General features: G+C 35.4%; 1 protein-coding gene across 6 annotated transcripts in view; it reads left to right on the top strand.

The window, feature by feature from the left end:
- LOC306887613 (trafficking kinesin-binding protein 1-like) overlaps window positions 1-19459 on the top strand; it is a 60064-nt gene that overhangs the window by 18672 nt on the left and 21933 nt on the right. The window contains exons 1-2 of one of the 6 annotated variants that reach the window (XM_079445488.1): window positions 6708-6914; window positions 10258-10452. In XM_079445488.1, the coding sequence (XP_079301614.1) occupies window positions 6911-6914; window positions 10258-10452 (199 nt within the window). In that variant the 5' untranslated portion in view covers window positions 6708-6910. Of the gene's footprint in view, window positions 1-6707; window positions 6915-9353; window positions 9518-10082; window positions 10453-19459 lie in introns of those variants that run through there. The other 5 variants (XM_079445486.1, XM_079445490.1, XM_079445489.1 and 2 more) reach the window with 5 other exon arrangements.

Below are 19459 nucleotides of genomic sequence, written 5' to 3'. Positions count from 1 at the left end.
CACAAACCCTTTTTCCCCTTGGTCATACATTCGGAAAGAGCCGACCCACTAACTCTCTCTCAGAGTCAGAAGTTTTCCACTTAGAGTGTTAAAATAGCTGTTGTCTGACTGGAATTGTGGCTCTTTGTTCCAGTGCTGTAGAGGTGCTCAGGTCTAGCATTTAGAGTTCAGTGATGATATGCAGACCTTTCTGCCTCCACTTTGTCAATACTGACATTTTACAAACGTAACAATACCAGCTTTTTCAGCTATGAAGTATTGTGCATGAAAGCAGTGGCCAATCAGAGGTGTTTGTTAGTCAGCGTTCAGCGTTTTTATTTATTTATTTATTTATTTATTTATTTATTTAAGCATGAGCTCAGTTCTGCACACTAATATAATTGTCATAATAATAATTAACTGTTTATTTTTTATATATATATATATATATATATATATATATATATATATATATATATATATATATATATATATATATATATATATATAATTTTTTTTTTTTTTCAAATGGGGAATCCTGTCAGTTTGTAATATCAAAGGTTAAAATCAACAAAAGAGTCCATACTTTTAAATAATTTTGCCCTTTTTTTAGATGTATTTATCAGCACTAAAAACTTGAATGCAAACATGTAAATTGCACATAAGGCAGTTTTAATTGCCTTTAATTTAATTAGCTTTTTTGTGTCTGAGCAGAGTTAGAGTTAAGAGTTTTTAACTGACTGTCTCTACACTGGTGCTCTAATCTAATCTGGCCTAACCAAGCTTTTAAAGAGAAAAGATCTTGCCATGCATCAGCGTTCATGACTAGTATGATCTCTTTTGCAGTATGGAGTACTCCTCATCATTTTCATTGTAGAAGTACAGGTAAAAGCTTCTCAATCCATCAGTGCAGTAATGTAATGTAGGTGTGTGTGTGTTATTCTGTGGATGTATGGGCTATAGTACAGCAGTGCATTTTGAATAGGACTGCACATCCAACTGCTTTCATTCCATTCACTGGAGATAATTGCCTTACACCAAATTAACGTAATTGGCAAGTGTTACTGAATTTTTGGCACCAGCTTTAGGCTGTCGTAGTTTTTCCTGGAGCCCTTGACAAAGAGGCTCTCATGAATTTTCACTGCTCGTCTTTAAGGGTTTGTAGTTGTGTAACCCTATTATAATTATGTGTGATGAGAATTTAGACTAAATATGACTGTTTTTGGTCACTTCCTTAGTTTACAATGTCCCCAGAGAGAAAGAGAGGGTGGGAAAGAGACCTCGATTCAGTTACTTTTTTTTAAATCAAAACAATTTTTTGTCAGAGTTTTCTGTTTTGTAATAATTTGTACCAGTCTTATTTGTTTTAGTTGATCCTACAGTTCAGTCATGTACTCGGAAAGCACCTTTTTCTAGAAGAATGAAGCATGCAATGTTGCACAATATATCAGTACCATATGGGTTATCGGTCAATATTTTTCATTTTTATAATGTTATTTGTGACCCTGGACCACAAAAGCAGTCTTAAGTCACCGGGGTATATTTGTAGCAATAGCCAAAAAAAACATTGTATGGGTCAAAATTATCCATTTTTCTTTTATGCCAAAATTCATTAGGATATTAGGTAAAGATCATGTTCCATGAAGATATTTTGTAAATTTCCTATACCGTAAATATATTATAACTTAATTTTTGATTAGTAATATGCATTGCTAAGGACTTCATTTGGACAACTTTAAAGGCAATTTTCTCAATATTTAGATTTTTTTTGCACCCTCAGATTCCAGATTTTCAAATAGTTGTATCTCGGCCAAATATTGCCCTATGACATTTAAGTTTCATATTGATCACTGACACTTAAGTTTCTTACATGCATTAAATGAGTCTGGAGTGGTGGGTTGGTTTTATCTAAGGTGAATACTATAGCTTCTAATCACTAACTATGATATAATCCATTCAAGGCCTTCCTGAGATTTCCTCTGCTGTTATCAGAGACTCTCAGTTGACTGAATTTGCATAGCGGAAATACTAGGCTGCCATTACCTCCTGCTCCTGACACATAGTCTTTAATGAAACAGTGAGAAGCTTCCTACGCACTGCCTTCTAAAATGTACCATTTACCAAGATTTTAGATTCTTCCATTGTTTTACCACTGTAATCATAGTTAGATTTACATTGCATTTAATGACCTTGGTTTTAATATATGCTTAATATACATGTTTAATTCAAAGTATATATATGTATGTATGTATGTAACTATGGTGCCTCTATAAGGGCTCTCTATAAGGTAAATAATAAGTCTTGATCCAGCTTGATAATACATTGCTTTAAGGAAATGTGGAAGTTTGGTGTGGTTTGTTTTTTTGACCAGCCCTTCCTCCACTGAAGGACACAGCAGACGGTGAATGAGTGAGATAATCGCCTCACCCACCTCACGGCATTGTGTTTTCAGTGTTTTGCTTTCATGTGAGATAAGATATGTCGGTTAGAGTGTTGTAATGCTACAGGCAGCTCATTAGCATATGAAAAGCTTTAGGTCATCTAACCTACTTTTCTTTAAACTGGCTGGACACAATATCATGGCATGCTTCCATCTAGTGGATGTCCAGTGGTAGTTTCATTGCATCTTAAACGGTTTGCATTCACTGATTTTTTTTTTTCTTGTTTCCAGCCAAAATATCTAAAAATTCTTCAATCGAGAAGGATTTTCTAGACAAGTAAAAAATAATTGTCTTGTTTTCAGAAAAAAAATTGTCAAAATTAAGTGAGTTTGTGCTTGAAACAAGCAAAATAATCTGCCAATGGGGTAAAAAAATAATCTCATGTCAAACAGAAAACAAGATTTTTTTATATTTTTACCCAATTGGCAGATTATTTTGCTTGTTTAAAGTTAAATTGTTAATTCATGAATGCTTTTGAATACAGACCTAAGGTTGGTCTCTTTTAAAGAAGACAATCAGCAGATTATTGCAGAAGTGAAATAATTTAAAAAAATTAAACTAAAAAAAGTTTTACAAGTTTAAATTTACTGTAAATAAAATGTACAGTAATTGTTATTTTATATTATATAAATAAATATTTTACAAAATATGTTTTAATCCAAATTTGGCATAAAATTAAAGCCATATGTCTAAATAAGTTGTGTTCCAAATTTGAAGTTGATCTATAAAAAAATTGAGGTTACTATGCAATTTTGTTTAGGCGTTATACCACAAACAGCCACCGGGTGCCATTCAAACCCCATTGAAGCTTTTTTTATGCACTTTTCTGTCACAAATGTATCAATTTCTCTCTCACTCTTACTCCTATCACAAAATATGGAATCCTGAGACTCAGACCTTTCCGATGATATGTATTTCGTCAAGATTATAAAAAGTTTTGATTCAATAAAACCATAATACGTTTGGAATATGACACCTCCCACTACGGGGGAGGAGCCCGCTAAAAGATTTTAAAGTACCATTTCTATGGTAACGCAATATCTGATTTCAAAGGATGAATTTTGAGATTTTAAGCTTTCAAATGATATGTAATATATGATGATTACTAAAACATGTGATAGGAAAAAAAAGGAAACGAATAGTATTTGTGTGTCAAAGATCAGAGCTCCTCTTATGCGCTCTTGTCATAATTTAATTTATTACTGCTCCTACATAATTTTTAACAACAAACAATATATATTTAGGAGTCTTGGACCTTTCCAATGATATATAGTTTGTCATGATTAGATTACGATTTAATGGTAATATATTGAAGTAAAGTTAGGCGTCCCATATACGGGACGGTGACAGTTAATTAAATTCAACTTATTGTCAAATGATTTGTCAAGTTCACTTAACTTTTTTTTTATTATTATTATTTACTTAATAATTTTAAGTGAATTTGACAATTCACTTAACTTTATTTTTTTTATTATTATAATTTACTTTTAAGGCAAGGGGTTTCCTCGTTTTTTTTAAAAGTTAAGTTTCCTCAGTTTTTTACAGTGTATACACTACCAGTCAAAAGTTTATGAACGGTAAGATTTTAATGTTTTTAAAGAAATCTCTTCTGTTCACCAAGCCTGTATTTATTTGATCCAAAGTACAACAAAGAGTCAAATGTTTTTACTAATACTAATATTTTTACTATTTATTATATTTTAAAATATATTCAAATAGCTAGCAGTTATTTTAAATAGTAAAAATATTTCACTATATTACTGTATTTTGGATCAAATAAATTCAGGCTTGGTGAGCAGAAGGGAATTCTTAAAAAAAAAAAAACATAAAATCTTACTGTTCAAAAACTTTTGACTGGTACTTATGTTGTCGTTGAATGTCAGGCTTTCAAAAAATATGCTCTGACGATCTCTAAAATGTTATTTATAGCTTTTAGTGTGTTTTTGAATTTTTTTATTACACCATCAAAAATCAACAGTGTTTTAAATTCTTATGTCTTTTGTGTGGTTTGTGTCACATGATGTACAACTGCGAGATGTTACGACATTAAATGAACCTGTCAAGCAGTCTGTACTTTGCTTTATAACACCATCATTAGTGTTGCAAAGGAACACTTCACATTCCAGTTATTCTGCCCCTGACCTGACTCTGTATTAGTTTGTTTACTTGTTGAATTACAGTCTTTGAATTTGTCCACCATTGTCCTCAGAAGCAGGTCTGGTCTGGGCCAAGTCAACACTCACGCTCATTCAAGGTCAAGTTTGTGTACATGTGCATGTTTAAGGGTTAATACAGTTTTATAATCAGTTTAGATATAGTCACGCTGACTGTTCTGACTCACAGAAAGAATTCCCAAAACAGAGATATTGTTTGACTTTCATTGCCATAGTAATCTACCACTGTTTGTGTGGTTTGGCAAGGCTGTGCAAATGTTCTAGGGAAGTGCGAGATATCATATTGGTTTTAGGCTTTAGTTTTTTAGGCTTAATTTACATAGAAAATGTGGGAATGGGATTTGACCTAGGACAAATTTAAACCTTTGTTACCTGTGTACTAACAACTTATTTGTTGAGAGCAAGCACTTTTGTGCCACGACTCCATTAGTAACTGGCAATTTTATTGGCAAATCTTCAAAACGTATTAGAGATTTACAGTGAGATGGTATTACACTTAATTTCAGCAGCTGTCGTCTGCCATCTGATTGGCTCTTTCCCAAAGATTCCCATTCATCTCCTTATGGCAGTCATCTGTGCATGTGTTGCGATGCACGTTGGTGTTTCCCACATGTCCTCTCATGTTCTCACCGCTGAGTCATGAAAACCTTTTGTCCTCAAATGAATAGAGAATGCATTAGGATTTAATAACCCAGGTACTTTAGGAAAATAACCATGCAATTGTATTAGACTTGATATTATATGATTTTATAGACTGTATTAAAAATCCAGTTTTGACTTTGTTCATGTAGCTTGTAAATGCTGTCATTGCTTAGGGCTTTATAGTTGTATAGGTAATGAGGTAATAAGGTAATTACTTCTGCTAAGGGTAATGTTCTCTATCAGGTAGCTTTCTGAATTGTGTGCTTACCATCTGTCGAACATGTCAGTGTCACATGCGAAGCTAAAGCACTTTTGAAATTACTCTGGATAAGAGTGTCTACTAAAAACTGTACCTTGACTGTAAAAATATCTAGTTTGATGTGTTGTGTGTGTGTGTGTGTGTGTTTTCAGCTGTTCAAGAGTAGTCTGCAGCTTGTGGCCAAAAGTTTCACCCTGTTCTGAACTTCAGTTCTAACTAAAGTAGCAGCCACTGACATTAAAGCACCTTGACATTCTCTGTTTGACTTCTGCTTGTACAGAGAACGAGGGAGAGAAATTCTAGTTAGGGAACGTTATTGCTGCTAGACTTTGCCACAGTTCATCTTCAAAACATTTTTTTTTTTCTTTTGTTTACTCACTTTTACGTTTTTATATTTTTAAATTGCATATTTAAATAAAAAATATAAAATGTAAAGTTAAATATATTTTCAGTTTTTCCTGCATATACAGTATATGCTATTGATTTTCATATTTATATACTGATGCTGCTATTTTGCTTTTTCATCATTTTTATATATATATATATATATATATATATATATTAGCATAATTTGAGTGAAAAGTATTTTTTGTTTAAATGTAAAAATTACACTAATTTTAAATTGTTAAATATTTGATTATATATTATATTATTTATATATTTACAATTTGTGTAAAAATAATAATCAGAATAATAATAATTAAAATATTTCAATATTCCTTGTTTAAATATTTGTTTATTAATTCCATATTATTTTATTATTATTATAATAATTTCTTTATCATTATTAGTGTGTTATATATTCAGTTTATTTTAGGTTTGAATTGCATTTTGAATCCCGGGTTTCCAGGCTTTTTGACCTAGATGTATTTTATTACTTTTTTTTAAATTGTTTAAATTACTGTGCACATTTAAGCATGTGTACCATTGTCAAGATAGTTGTTTTGCTTCTCTTTCTTTTCCTCTTTTGCTCACTGACATACTCAACAGCTGTTAAACTACTAGACTCATCTCTGAGCCAGTTCCCCTGAGGCTGTCTAACTTCCTGCTTAACACACGCCCCCAAAACCCCCTGATCTGCAACCCGTTTTGCATGAAGTACTGTAAGTCACATATGTTTTTGAATAAAAATAGAAAACTGATCCAGGGTCAGGAGGACAGTAACAATGAGCACTGAAGCCGACTGGCCTGAGAGAAATTCAGTCTATGTTTAGTGAGGGGCCATGTGACTGGTGTCATCAGCATGCCAGACATGGCTGGGCTGTGTCCGCGTTTGCTCACTGCCTCCTCCCTCGTTTTTCACTCTCCCTCTCTTCCTCCCATTACCGCTCGTTTTGTCGACGCTTTGTCTGATCCTGAAGAAGTAGAAAATGTAAGTTTGGGCGAGTGAACAGAGAGCCCGTGGCTGCAGCACCATGAGTGAGTACTGCTGTTCTTCACACTCACTGAACTTTTGCTCACTATCAGACTTTTTATCGGCGGTGTCCAACTGTAGGCAGAGATTTTGTATAGATGACCTTCTGTGCTTCTGGGTTAAGGCTAAGTTGTTTGTCTTTAGGGTTCATTTAACTGTGAGTTTGTAAGTTGGCAGTTTGTACTGAAAAAAAGGCTTTAAAAAAGCTGAATTTGAACTTTTTCCTTTTTTAATGCTTTTAATTAATAGTCATTTTTGTGAGATTCCTTGTGTAATTTATTTTTTAGACAGTCGGTGTAGTTTTTTATTTTATTTTCATTTAAAAGATTTGCCAACATGCTCACATACTGTATAGTGGAATTCAAAAGTCAGTGATTCAAAATCTAAATTGAAACCTTGAATTAAACTACCAGCTTTACTATTTAAAAAAAAGACATGGCTAAGAGCTATATGCATGTTTAGGGCAGTATTTAAAAAAATAAAGCAAACACTTGAAGCATCGTCTATGTTGCCTACTTTGTGTAGAAGGTCAGATTTTCATGGCTCCATTGAAGCACAAGATGCTCTTTGGATCATTCTCAAATTATGATAATTTATGTTATAAATTAGGTTTTACACAAACTTGATATGCATGCAGCTTATAAACTAAGTACTATATATATGATGCATGCAACATACAGTACAAACCAATTACCTGACAATTTCATAATGTTTGGTACTATATGTAAAATTGTCTTTTTTTTTGTTACTGAAATTATTTTCATAATATATTTTATTTCAATAAAATTGCTAATTTACTAAATGTACCCCACTGTACATGCATATAGGTATTGTTGTGTCCTTCAAACTGCAATTCAAAACGAGTTAATAACAGAATACACAGATCTGTTACTTTCTGTAAAACCGGTGTATTTCATTGGGTGTCTTTAATAGATCTTCTGCTAATGATCTGAGTGGAACAGAGGCTTTAATGGCGAAGGAGACTGCAAGGGCAGCATGATTTGGTCACTAGTGTTGTAAAATACAAGCCCTGGAATAATCACTCACACATGCAGTCGCTTTCCAGGGCAGACGGACAGTGTTTCAATCCATTGCCTCTGTCTCCTGATCTCAAAAGATCAGGGGACATAGGATGTGTATATGTCCGATGTGTATATGTTTTCTGTGAGGGTTAGGTTTCGGAGCAGGGTTGGGGAATATACAATGGAAAATCCCCATAAACGATGACAATAAAATGTGTGTGTGTGTGTGCTTGTGCTGCTATGAATTTTTTGTTCTACATCTCATTTCAGCAAAGTCTGACAGGTTTTGTTTTGACATGTTCTCTGATTTTTTGCCAGTTGGCTCAAGATAAACAAAGAGTGCTCTTTAGTCAGAGTTTAACTGAACGAAACCTTCAACAGAATCTACACTTTTTTTTTCTTCTGTCTGAAAAAAAACTAACCTTTTCCCCTCACTTATAAATATTAGATTTTTCTTCTCAGTCTATTTATGTTGCTGATATGTGTTCATGTCATTCTGTATAATACAGAGTAAGTTTCCCTTTCAGGGGCCTCATGCTTTCCAGTGCAGAGTGGAGTAGAGTGAGAAGAGTGCCTGGGCCATACAGGACAGTTAGGAAAGTTTAATCATATTCGTTTCTAAATTATTCTTACATATAACCATTTGCCAACAAACTTTAAGAAAATCTTACCATTAGATCAGATTTATACAGTGGCAGTATCATGTTTAATTAAAGGGGGAAAAAAAACTTTTTTGATAAACTACACTACCCACAATCCTTGAGTGAGATCCACCAATCAGAGAAGTCACTGTTACTGTACCATAATGACAGAATATAATTTTGTTTTCCTGTGCTACACACACTACTTAAATATTTGTTCTTATATTTAAATATATTATTAAATACATTTAAATTTTTGCGTGATCCTCAGTTTGTAACTACATTGTCAGCAGTTTCATGATGTCTAGTGTTTTTAAAAGTTGTGTAGTGTATTCCAGCTTTTCCCCTGTATTAAGCACTCAAATACTGAACTGCAAACTACTGTACTTTCTGCTCATTCATGAATGTAGCCATTATGACACATCTTTTTTCTTTAAAATTATATTTTATCAACGAAATCACAAACGGCAGCTTCAAATTCATGCAAACTTCATGTGGAGTTGCATTGAATCTGTGGCACAAACTTGGTGAACTTGTATAAAGGTGAACACTGCTTTTATCCTTGGTCAAGGAGCCAGCACTGTGCCACATGCCAATAGAGCACTCAAAGTTCACTTAGATACTCTCTCTCTCTCTCTCTCTCACTCTCTTTCTCTGCTGACCATCAGTGGTTAATCTCTTTGGCATTACAGTTATAATGGGAGTTGCATTGTTGTAAGGCCAGTCCCATTCTAGAGGTTAAACCCCTGTGCTTAGTTAAACACAAGCATGCGGCTTCATCACACATGGTGCATGAGTCTCTAATTTGCCACACATTTCATTCCTACAATTCTGCTGAGAAGCTATTTAGTCATTACTGTGCAGAAGAGAGTTGTTAGAATGGTATTGGTGGTTTGGAATAAGAGCTGTTCGTCTGACAGAGGATGGGCAGATAAACATATTCTGGTAAGACAGTGGCTGCTTCATAATTAGCTTGAACATTGAATCTCAGTATCAGTAATCTCTGTGTTTTGTCATTCCAAAAACATTTGAATTGTAATTTGCTGGTAATTTGTGTCTTTATTGATGAACTGTTTTAAAAGGTTTTGTGCAGAAAAATTCCGCTTGTGTTGTGTAGTTGTGTAGTTCTTCATCAGACCACTAGAGGTCAGCCTAAACTCGCACTTGATGCATTTTCATTAATAAGTGCTTATTTTGGTCCCAAATGTGTCTTTGATTTCATCTTTGTAATGATAAGTTAAGTTATTATATTATTACACTGTTATTATACAGTTATTACAACCATAAGTTGTAATATACACGTTTGAATATTTTCTGTGTTAGCCCTGTTGAAATGTTGAAAAAAACAAAATTAGCTAATAGCTATATATATAAAGTATGTCTTCATTTTGAACAATTTACTTATCAAAATTCTCTTATATTCTTTTTTTTTTTTTTTTTTTCAAAACTTTGATTGAAAAGCGTCCTTGTGCCATGTTTTTTTATGTAAATTTTAATTTATTTTTTAATGTTTTTTTGTTTTGTTTTTTGTTGCAAATGCAGTGACTACTAGGTACTTCAAAGACCGTCATGATACAAAAACGTAGATGGGTTATTTTTAGTAGTGTCTTTAGTAATAAGCAAATGTCTGTGCATGCCCAACATTTCTCTCACCAATCTCTTTGCATTCTCTCTCTCTTTGTCAGATGTGTGTAACAGCACTGATCTTCCTGAGGTGGAAATCATCAGTTTGCTTGAGGAGCAGTTGCCTCATTATAAGTTGAGAGCTGACACAATATACGGATATGACCACGACGACTGGCTCCACACACCTCTCATCTCACCCGATGTCAACCTCAACCTGACCACTGAACAGATTGAGGAGACCCTCAAATATTTCCGTAAGCACAGAATCACTCACTCTCATATTGTTCCTCTACTTTTATCTCTATCACTCACTGTCTGTCACTCATGATGAAGTTGCATTTTCCTCTGACCATATTTTACAAAAAAATGTCTCACACAAGCGCAGACACACACAAATAAACATATATATGCATGGACTCTCATAATCACCATTCATACATACTTTAATAATGCTTTAACATAAGGATGTGTTAGTTGCACATTTGCTCTATAATTAGTTTAATTAAACCTAGAATAAAGTATAAAACCATTCAAATATTTTTTGTAAATGACAGAATTTTCATTTATGGGTGAACTATCCCTTTAAGATATAATTGGGTTAATGCACGTTACAGTTGCTTATATGTGACAGCTGTGTTTAGTAGCCACAACACTGGGTGGTATTGCCAGGCAACCGTCCTAGACGGCTGGTCATTGTCTCCTGTCACTCACAGCACCAGTGTTTATGAGAGCAGCTGATCGGACTGTTAGATCAGTTTTTTTTTGCCACGATCTGTCCTTGAGTTTGATTGAACACTGAGGTCGTCACCATTTGACCTCATGCAAAACTTTAATTTTATTCCATATCTAACAGACAGATCTGCAGTCGACCTTACATCCTGCCAGACTTTTAACCACTGAGTTGAAATAGTTAATTGACTGCGGTCAACAAGATCACGTTTTGGCCTCCCTGGAAATTTATTTTACATAGATATGCAAATATGTTCCAAAAAGTCTAATGCTATAAATAGAAAATTCTGTTCCTTTGTACTAATTCATGGTTTATTATAATATTCTTTCTTGTTTTATTTGAAGTTGTTCACCCTTCAGGCTTTATAAATGCTGTTTTTGATAGCTGTCTTTCAGTATACAATAGGCATCAGAGTTTCTAGATCACAGGAGTTTTTGACTGTCGTTGATACCGATTCATTTTGATGCCCTGGATTTCATATATTAGCTAAAAATAGTTCAAACTGAGGCCCAGCTCTGGGTTGGGGAGGGACTGTGGCTAACATGATTTTAACCAAATCTCTCACAGTGCATGGCGTTGCAAACCTTAGTTCCAGTCCTCGAATTGGCCATGTTTTTCCCCTTGAGTGGCGTTTCATTCAGCATTGGCAAGTGTCTGGCTGTCAATCTGTGCATTATTGGTGGGGATTTTTCGAATGACTCTCTTTGAGTTGCGTCCTTACACCATGTAGGTGACAACAAGTGTGGAAAACTTTATTGGATGAGTGAGTCATTGAATTATTCACTCAAGTGATTTGATAAAAACCACTGATTCATTTAGAAATGAACACCACCTATATTTAGTTGATCCTGTTGTGTCTTTGTTTGAAACTCTTTTTATTGTTGCTGTTAAAGCAAAAATTAACTGTCAGTATTGTGTAGGAGGGATGGTAAGATGCATCAGGATAAAAGTTAACGATGCGATGCATCGATTTTAAAAAGTGTGCTTCGGATAAAAGTTGGCACTTGTATTGTGATGCATCATTTTTAATATATTTGCATTGGCCAAAACAGACTTATTTATATATAATAATAACATATAATTATAGAATCTCTTGAAAATGCTTATAAATAGTATGTCAAATAAAAATGAAAACTATTTATACGCAAAAATGGACTTGTGTATATATGATACGAACGTGTTTGGTATGCATATAAAACGCAGTTTCCACGTGCATATGATACCAAATTTGTTGGCGTGCATATGATACGCAGTTTTCGCGTATCCACCCCACAACCCTACTCCTACCCATCGTGTAGCATATACACGCCAAATTCCATTTTTGCGTATCAATACCATGAGTTTTTATTTGGCATAATATTTATACGCACTTTCATGAGATCGGTTTCAATTATTAGTAGATGCGCCACTTTCAGTATTTATTATTTTGTGGCCAGTATTTTATACGAAGATAAATTTTCTCATCTCTAAACTGTTTCTCAAGCACGTTCTCTCATCACTGCTGCTACGTGAATATGACGTATCGCAACACTTCACAGACTGAGGCGTTAGAAGTCAGAAAGCACTTAAGTTCATATGATTTCCTGTCTGTCTGAACTAGAGAAATAAAAGCGAACAATCTGTACCATATTGAATTGCTTTTTTTCCCCCTTTGCATCGAATTGCATTGAATCGCATTGTGTTGAATCGAATCAAAAATAAATCGTATCGCACTGCGTTGTAATAGGGGTGAATTGTATTGCATCGTATCGGTAACTGCTTCGTATGTACAGTATCAGTGGCTATGCTTCGAGATGCGTATCGCGTCGGCCTCAGTTATGGAGATGCATATCCCTACTATGTAGTATTAACTTTCTTAATACTAGAACACTTATCGTATTAATTTTAGGAACCTGAAATTTCAGCGCATTTTAATGCGAGTTACTTTAATATTTCTAGACCGTTTGCTCTTCTCATTTTCCTGTCAATGAATGTCCATGTCGCATTTCACCACCAAAACACAAAATAAGAAATAGTTTTCGTAGAGAAAATTAAGCTAAAATATTAAGCTTCATTTTTGGCAACTATGGCGTGGTAATAATGTCGTTACAACATTTAGACGGTTTGGCACATACCCCCATTGTCTTTATCCTTAAATAATAATTTACTGTAATTCAAGCTATATTAGTAGTATAGTAGTTGTCAGGATTATGGACTTTAGTATTGTCTTTTTCTATTTCGTCTGCCTATTCCTGTTTTGCCTTATTTGGTTTTGTTCCTGTTTGATTTAGCTCATTAGTTCATCTGCTCGTTTAGTCATTATTAGTTAAACCCCTTCACCTGTGTTTTGCCTAATCTGCTGCCTACTTAAAGTCTCCGTTCAGTTCAGTTGATTGTCGGTTATTGTTTTATGTTACATGTTTGCTACATCTCCTGATTTACTCGTGTGGATTATTATTAAAGACGTTATTTTTGGATTATACTCGCCTTCCTCATCTTCCTTGTGAGACAACGTAACAGTAGTAGCATTTTAATTGTCAAGTATATTAAGATACCGAGGATGATTTGTTGTTTTTTTGCAGTAATTAACATAATCGGTTTCTTTTTTTGTTAAGGAAAGCACTTAAGTACTTAATTGTCATGACATTGAAATATTGTCATGACTTTTTAAATATTCTTAAAAATCTTAATTGTCCTTTACAAAAAAATTATTTTAATTGTATGGAATTCATTGTGACATTACTCTGGACTATTTGATTCTATTTGATACTAAGCAAGTCAGAGGTAATTCCTTCATATCACACAACTCCATAAATACATCGCCCCACCAGCATGATGTCATCAGTATGAGCCTTTCACCAGTGAGCCGATGAGGTGGCAACTGGAAAGTCATCAACAGCAGGTCCACGGCACTGTAAAATGACATCATAACTGAATGCAAGCTTGTGATTGGATCATTTACACCATTCAAAAACGGTGGTGTTGAATAGAATCAAATAGCCTGTTTCAACAAATTAAATCAGTATTTAATTTTACATAGAATATAAATAAGACAAAGCCTTTGTGTAGAATACAAAAAAACAAAAAACTCTGTGGTCGATAAAAATCCAGGACCTCTGCAGATTAAGTGTGTCTCCTTTTTTTCCACCGGCCTATTTGTAGCAGTTCTTGGCACAGTGACTTGCAGAGAGTCAGCTGCTTCTTTTGGCATGCAGACAGAAGCAGAACACCTGCAGTCACTGTACCAGCCACTTATGTTTGAGCTGAGCACCAAAATCAAAGATTCCATGCATGCATCGCTGCCACTGGCAGAAAACATCAATGGAGGAGTGATGGAGAAATGCAGAGGGAAGTTAAGCAACAAAGCACATGCAGACACCAATACAGCCTGGAGTCAGAGCCAGTTGCCATAGCAACCTTTCTAGAGGAGATGGGGTCGGGCTATGACGAAGCAGCTGATGAAGTGCGCTCTGATTGGCTGGCTTTGCACGTAGGCCCCACCCTCCAGAGTGTGATACAACCTTGACTATAGCAGTACAGTTTCCTGCGCAACACTGCTGGCTTTTAAAGACGTTTGCGTTTTTTCCTTCATCATCTCTTGTTCTTTGACCTTGTGTGTGTAGGATGTCTTGTGACTAGTTAGTGGCAGATCGGGTAGATCGGGCTGCTGAGAGAATGGGCAGCCGTGGGTGCATGTATGTGTGTGTGACCTCAGACGCCGGATGGGAGAGGCTGCAGCTCAAGACTGAAGGAGACTGAGCATGCAGAGGTTTGTGGAGGCTGATTACTACGAGCTGGACTGGTACTATGAAGAGTGTACTGACGGTAAGACTATGGTGGAAAAATCTCATCGGCTGCCACTAAGGGGGAGAGAGGGGGCGGAGGAGTGGGGAGAGGTACCTTAGGGAATTAAACACTTTTAGAAAGTTGGTTAGGAACATGGTCTGCCGTAGACGAGCCTGTGAAAGGATATTGAAAAAGATTTGGGCCAAGGCATGTGTATGACCGAGGTAATGTAGAGAGTGACAAGGTGGCCTCTCAGCTCCTGTGTTGCATCAGACTCCGCACCATTTTACCTTAGAGGGTAACTTTTGCATTAATAAGTCACAAACTTTATATAATGCATAAATAATAAGTTCATATGCAGTGCATATATAAAAAATATACAGTGGGGTCAAAGTCTGAAACAAATGTTTCTATATATTATATCATTCATTTTTTTAATAATAATTATTATTATTATTATTTAATTATTAAATATGAATACATTTATTTATTTTCCTCAAATTGAGTCAAAGTTAAATTGGAAAATAAGCTTAATTTTTATGATGTTCTTTGTCTTAATGATAGCACCACTCAAACTCAAATTTGTGCAAAACCTGATGATCATGTTATCCAAAATGTTTCAAGAATTTTACAGACAGCATCCTGTTGCAGTCCAAAAAATTGTGCACTTTACAAAGGAGTTCACAATCACATTACTTTTTTTAATGACCTATACATTTTCAGTCTTTAATAACTGGTAATAATTTTATGTCCATATTTCTTGTTTGTTTGTTTTATTTATTCATGCATTTATTTGTATTATTATCATCATCATCATCCTCATTTTCAGGTTTAAATTACATTGTTACTTTAAATTCCATCCAAAATTTGCAATGTAGTCTCAGATTTTTGGACCCTTAAGTCATGCCGGTTCTTGCTAGTTCATAATATAATGCATTCAAATATGTTGTATTTATGAACTTTATCAGTAAAGTGGTACCCATTAGACTTCTTACAAAGTAATGGCTATATTCAATCAGAAGTGTCTAATAACCATATCATTCATTCACTTGCCTCATAATCAGGTTTAAATCGCATTTATACCCCAGTCTGTTATATCTGAATATACATAGACATCAAATCTCATTTGTCTAATGTCCTTTCAAAACATTTGATATATTGTGCAAATCAATAAAATGATTGTGCACACAGTCTCAGCATTCGCCATTGATGCACTCATATGTAGACATTATGAAGTCATGCACCCCGGCTGGTTCACAAGCAGCAGGTTATATCACAGCACTGCACTCTGATCTATGCCTGCTGGTTGTTTTTATTGCTCTCTGATGACTGATCGCTGCCTTATCCTTCTTTACCTTAGAATTGGGATGGTTACGTAATCCTGTATAAAACTGCTCTGTTTTGATCCCAGTCATTTACTGCGACGTTGTGTCACCATGCAGCATATTATGAAAGTATCAAGTTATGCATATATGCAATATTTATTTAGTTATATCAGGTCTATGATGAATCACTGTCTCAAAACATTATCAAAATTAGGGGAACAAAATAGAATAAAACCTCAATGAGTCACAGCAGTGGATCGTTTTAATACAGTGTAAAGACACTGATAAACAATACAGAGGTGTTAGATGGATGCGTACGTGTTATCGAACACAGCGACTTGTAGGCTGTCACTCTTACAGTCAATACAGAAATCTCTCAGGCTGAGACAATGTTGTGAAAGAGCAGTCAGAGACATGTAAATATTGTATGTGTGTAATGGCTTATTGGCCAAATATGAATTCTGTTTCAACCGTCTATACTACATTAACTCATGTTATTTTGTACCAAACACTTCATCAAAACGTAGACATCCCGTTATTAATAAAACCGAACCAAGCTATCAGTTACGGATCATTAGTGCAGAATATAAGCTCTGTTTGTGGATGGTAAACATGTACTGTACTTTTTGTTTTCGTTGACCCACATTCTGTGTTGTGGTTTGGGTCTCTATCCCTCTCGCACAGCATATTGATTTCTTAAGTGGGGGGAGCAGAATTCAGCACACACATTCTTTTTTTTTTTTTATTCCCATTCAACCTATTTTGCATTTCCCACTCCCATTCTCACTTTCTCCTCCCCTCTGTTTTCCCAGTTCTTCACCATTTTCAGCCTGTCTTTTCTTGCTTTTCCATTTAGCCTATTCAATGGAGCTAAAGCACAAACCTCAGCCATGCTTTAACCCGCCTCCTTTACGGCCTTGGCCATTGTTTCGTCGTCCAATTCCTGTCACGCTATTGTGTTTCCATAGGAATGAAGGCCCTCAACAAACCACGTTTGCAGGAAGTTGCGCTGCAGACTCCATTGCAATTATAAGCAATTTGCATTGTCAATGTAACAAAATGAGTGATAGCAAAACAAACCCAGACATTGTTAATGTGTGATTCATGTGACGTTAGTTGCTGTTATCAAACACCGCATGTATTTACACTCCAGTTGTCAAGCTGTTGAGTTTAAACATATAACACTATCGTGAACTAAAATGATTCAGCATGTTCCTAAGAAATTTGGGTTAGGTTATTAGCTTTGTGAGGCAAGTTAATAATCAGCCTGGTCTAAATGGTTTATTCAAAAACTTTTTTGTAAGCTTGGGTAGATGCTTGTGCGTGCAATAATGGTATGTACAAATGGATGTATGAATCCTTTACTAACCAAAATAAAAGCATTAGATGATCAATAATTTTTAAATGACTACAAGAAATTTTAGGAATTTTAAGGTTTGAAGTGTAGCTTGGTTTTAAATAATATAAGCAAACTACAACCAGAACTCAGACAGAACACAAAAGTTATTTTGGTTTAATAAATTAGTCAACTGCATTAAATACATACGGTTTATTATGAATACTAATTCATTAAAAATTAATACAGGTTTGTAAACATTTATGTGTCTGTTAAGTTCATTCATAAATCATTTGAGTTTTAGGGTTTGTTCAAACTTAAGTGTATGTGTGGCAGAATCACATTTTACGTAAAATACATATAATCATGACATCAGATCAAAAGTGTTCTAATGGAGTAAGTCTCCGAAAAAATAAAAAATAATATATAATGTATATATACACATATATTTTAGTAATTTAGCAGACACTTACATGTGTCAGGGTACACACGAGGAGGATACAGGAACACGGAGACGAGGATGTAAACTCAAATGAACAGTCTTTAATGTAGACGGCAGGGCAAGACGAGGCAAGGCTGACACAGACAGGAACACCGGAGAGTAACGAGTAGACCAGACAAAATCCAACGTAATGGACAGGACTATAAATACACAGGATAATCACACATGATTAGACAAACACAGCTGGACAAGAATTAACTAATAATCACACTAGACGAGGACAGGAAACAAACCAAATATGGAAACATGAGGCGGGAACACATGACACACGACAGAGGTCTGACAATGTGTGTGCTGTGTGTGTGTGTGTGTGTGTATGTATATAAAAAGTAAAGTCGTGACGTATTGTCAAGTATGGTGACCCATACTCGAAATTGGTGCTCTGCGTTTAACCCATCCAAGGGCACACACACAGCAGTGAGTAGTGAACAAATGCACACACACACACCCGGAGCAGTGGGCAGCCATGCTGCGGCGCCCGGGGAGCAATTGGGGGTTCGGTGCCTTGCTCAAGGGCACCTCAGTCGTGGTATTGAGGGTGGAGAGAGCGCTGTACATTCACTCCCCCCACCTACAATCCCTGCCGGCCGGGGACTCGAACCCGCAACCTTTCGATGTGGATGCATAGGCCACATACATACATACATACATACATACAGTGCCCTCCAAAAGTATTGGAACAGTAAAGACAAAATTGCTCCGGTGGCTGTGGAGTCAAGATATTTGCAAATATGATTAAAATATGAATATGAGACAAAACTACAGAATGTCACATTTTATTATTGGGTGATTCAACACATAGATGTTTTACCAGCTAAGAAGTTCAGCACTTTTAGAGTTCATCCCTCTATCTGATGTGAGCATAAGTATTGGAACAGTTGCCTCACAGGTCTAAGTGATCAGCTGTGTCTGTTGCATTAATTCTTCAGATATTAAAAGCAGGGAATGTGTTGTATCAGTTATATCCATTACTTCTGTATTCTGAATCTTGCATTCGATGATGACACACAAACCAGGATGAAGATGAGGGGGCTGACTTTTTGGATGCTAAAAGAAAAGAGGAAGTCAATTAGAGCTAAACCAAAAACAAAGGGCATGGAGAAATCAAGAGTTTGGAAACCACCAACAACGACCTGATCGGCTGAGAAAACAACAGTAGATGATGACAGACAAATCATAAAAGCTGTGAAAATGAACACTAAAAGACGTCTGTAAAATCACCAACAACTTCCAGAAAGCTGGGGTGATGCTCTGACAATCTACTGTCCTCAGGAGACTTTGACACAGAATTACAGATGCTACACAGCAAGATGCAAACCTCTGACCAGCACCAAAAATAGAAAGGCAAGATTAGAGTTTGTAAAAAAGCACAAAGGTGAGCCAGAAGAGTTTTGGAACTGTGTTTATGGACCGATGAGAGAAAGACGAAGCTTTATCTAAGTGATGGCAAAGCAAAAAGAAAAAAGGGAACTGCAAATGATCCCAACCATACAGCCTCATCTGTAAAGCATGGTGGAGGTGGTGTCATGCATGGCTGTCTCTGGAACAGGCCCTCTCAACTTTACTGATGACAATGTATGATGACAGCAGCAAAATTAATTTG

The sequence above is a fragment of the Barbus barbus genome (genome assembly GCF_936440315.1).
Source record: "Barbus barbus genome assembly, chromosome: 21".
In the NCBI taxonomy this organism is placed as follows: Eukaryota; Metazoa; Chordata; class Actinopteri; order Cypriniformes; family Cyprinidae; genus Barbus; species Barbus barbus.
This window is presented reverse-complemented; position numbering and strand designations above follow the sequence as displayed.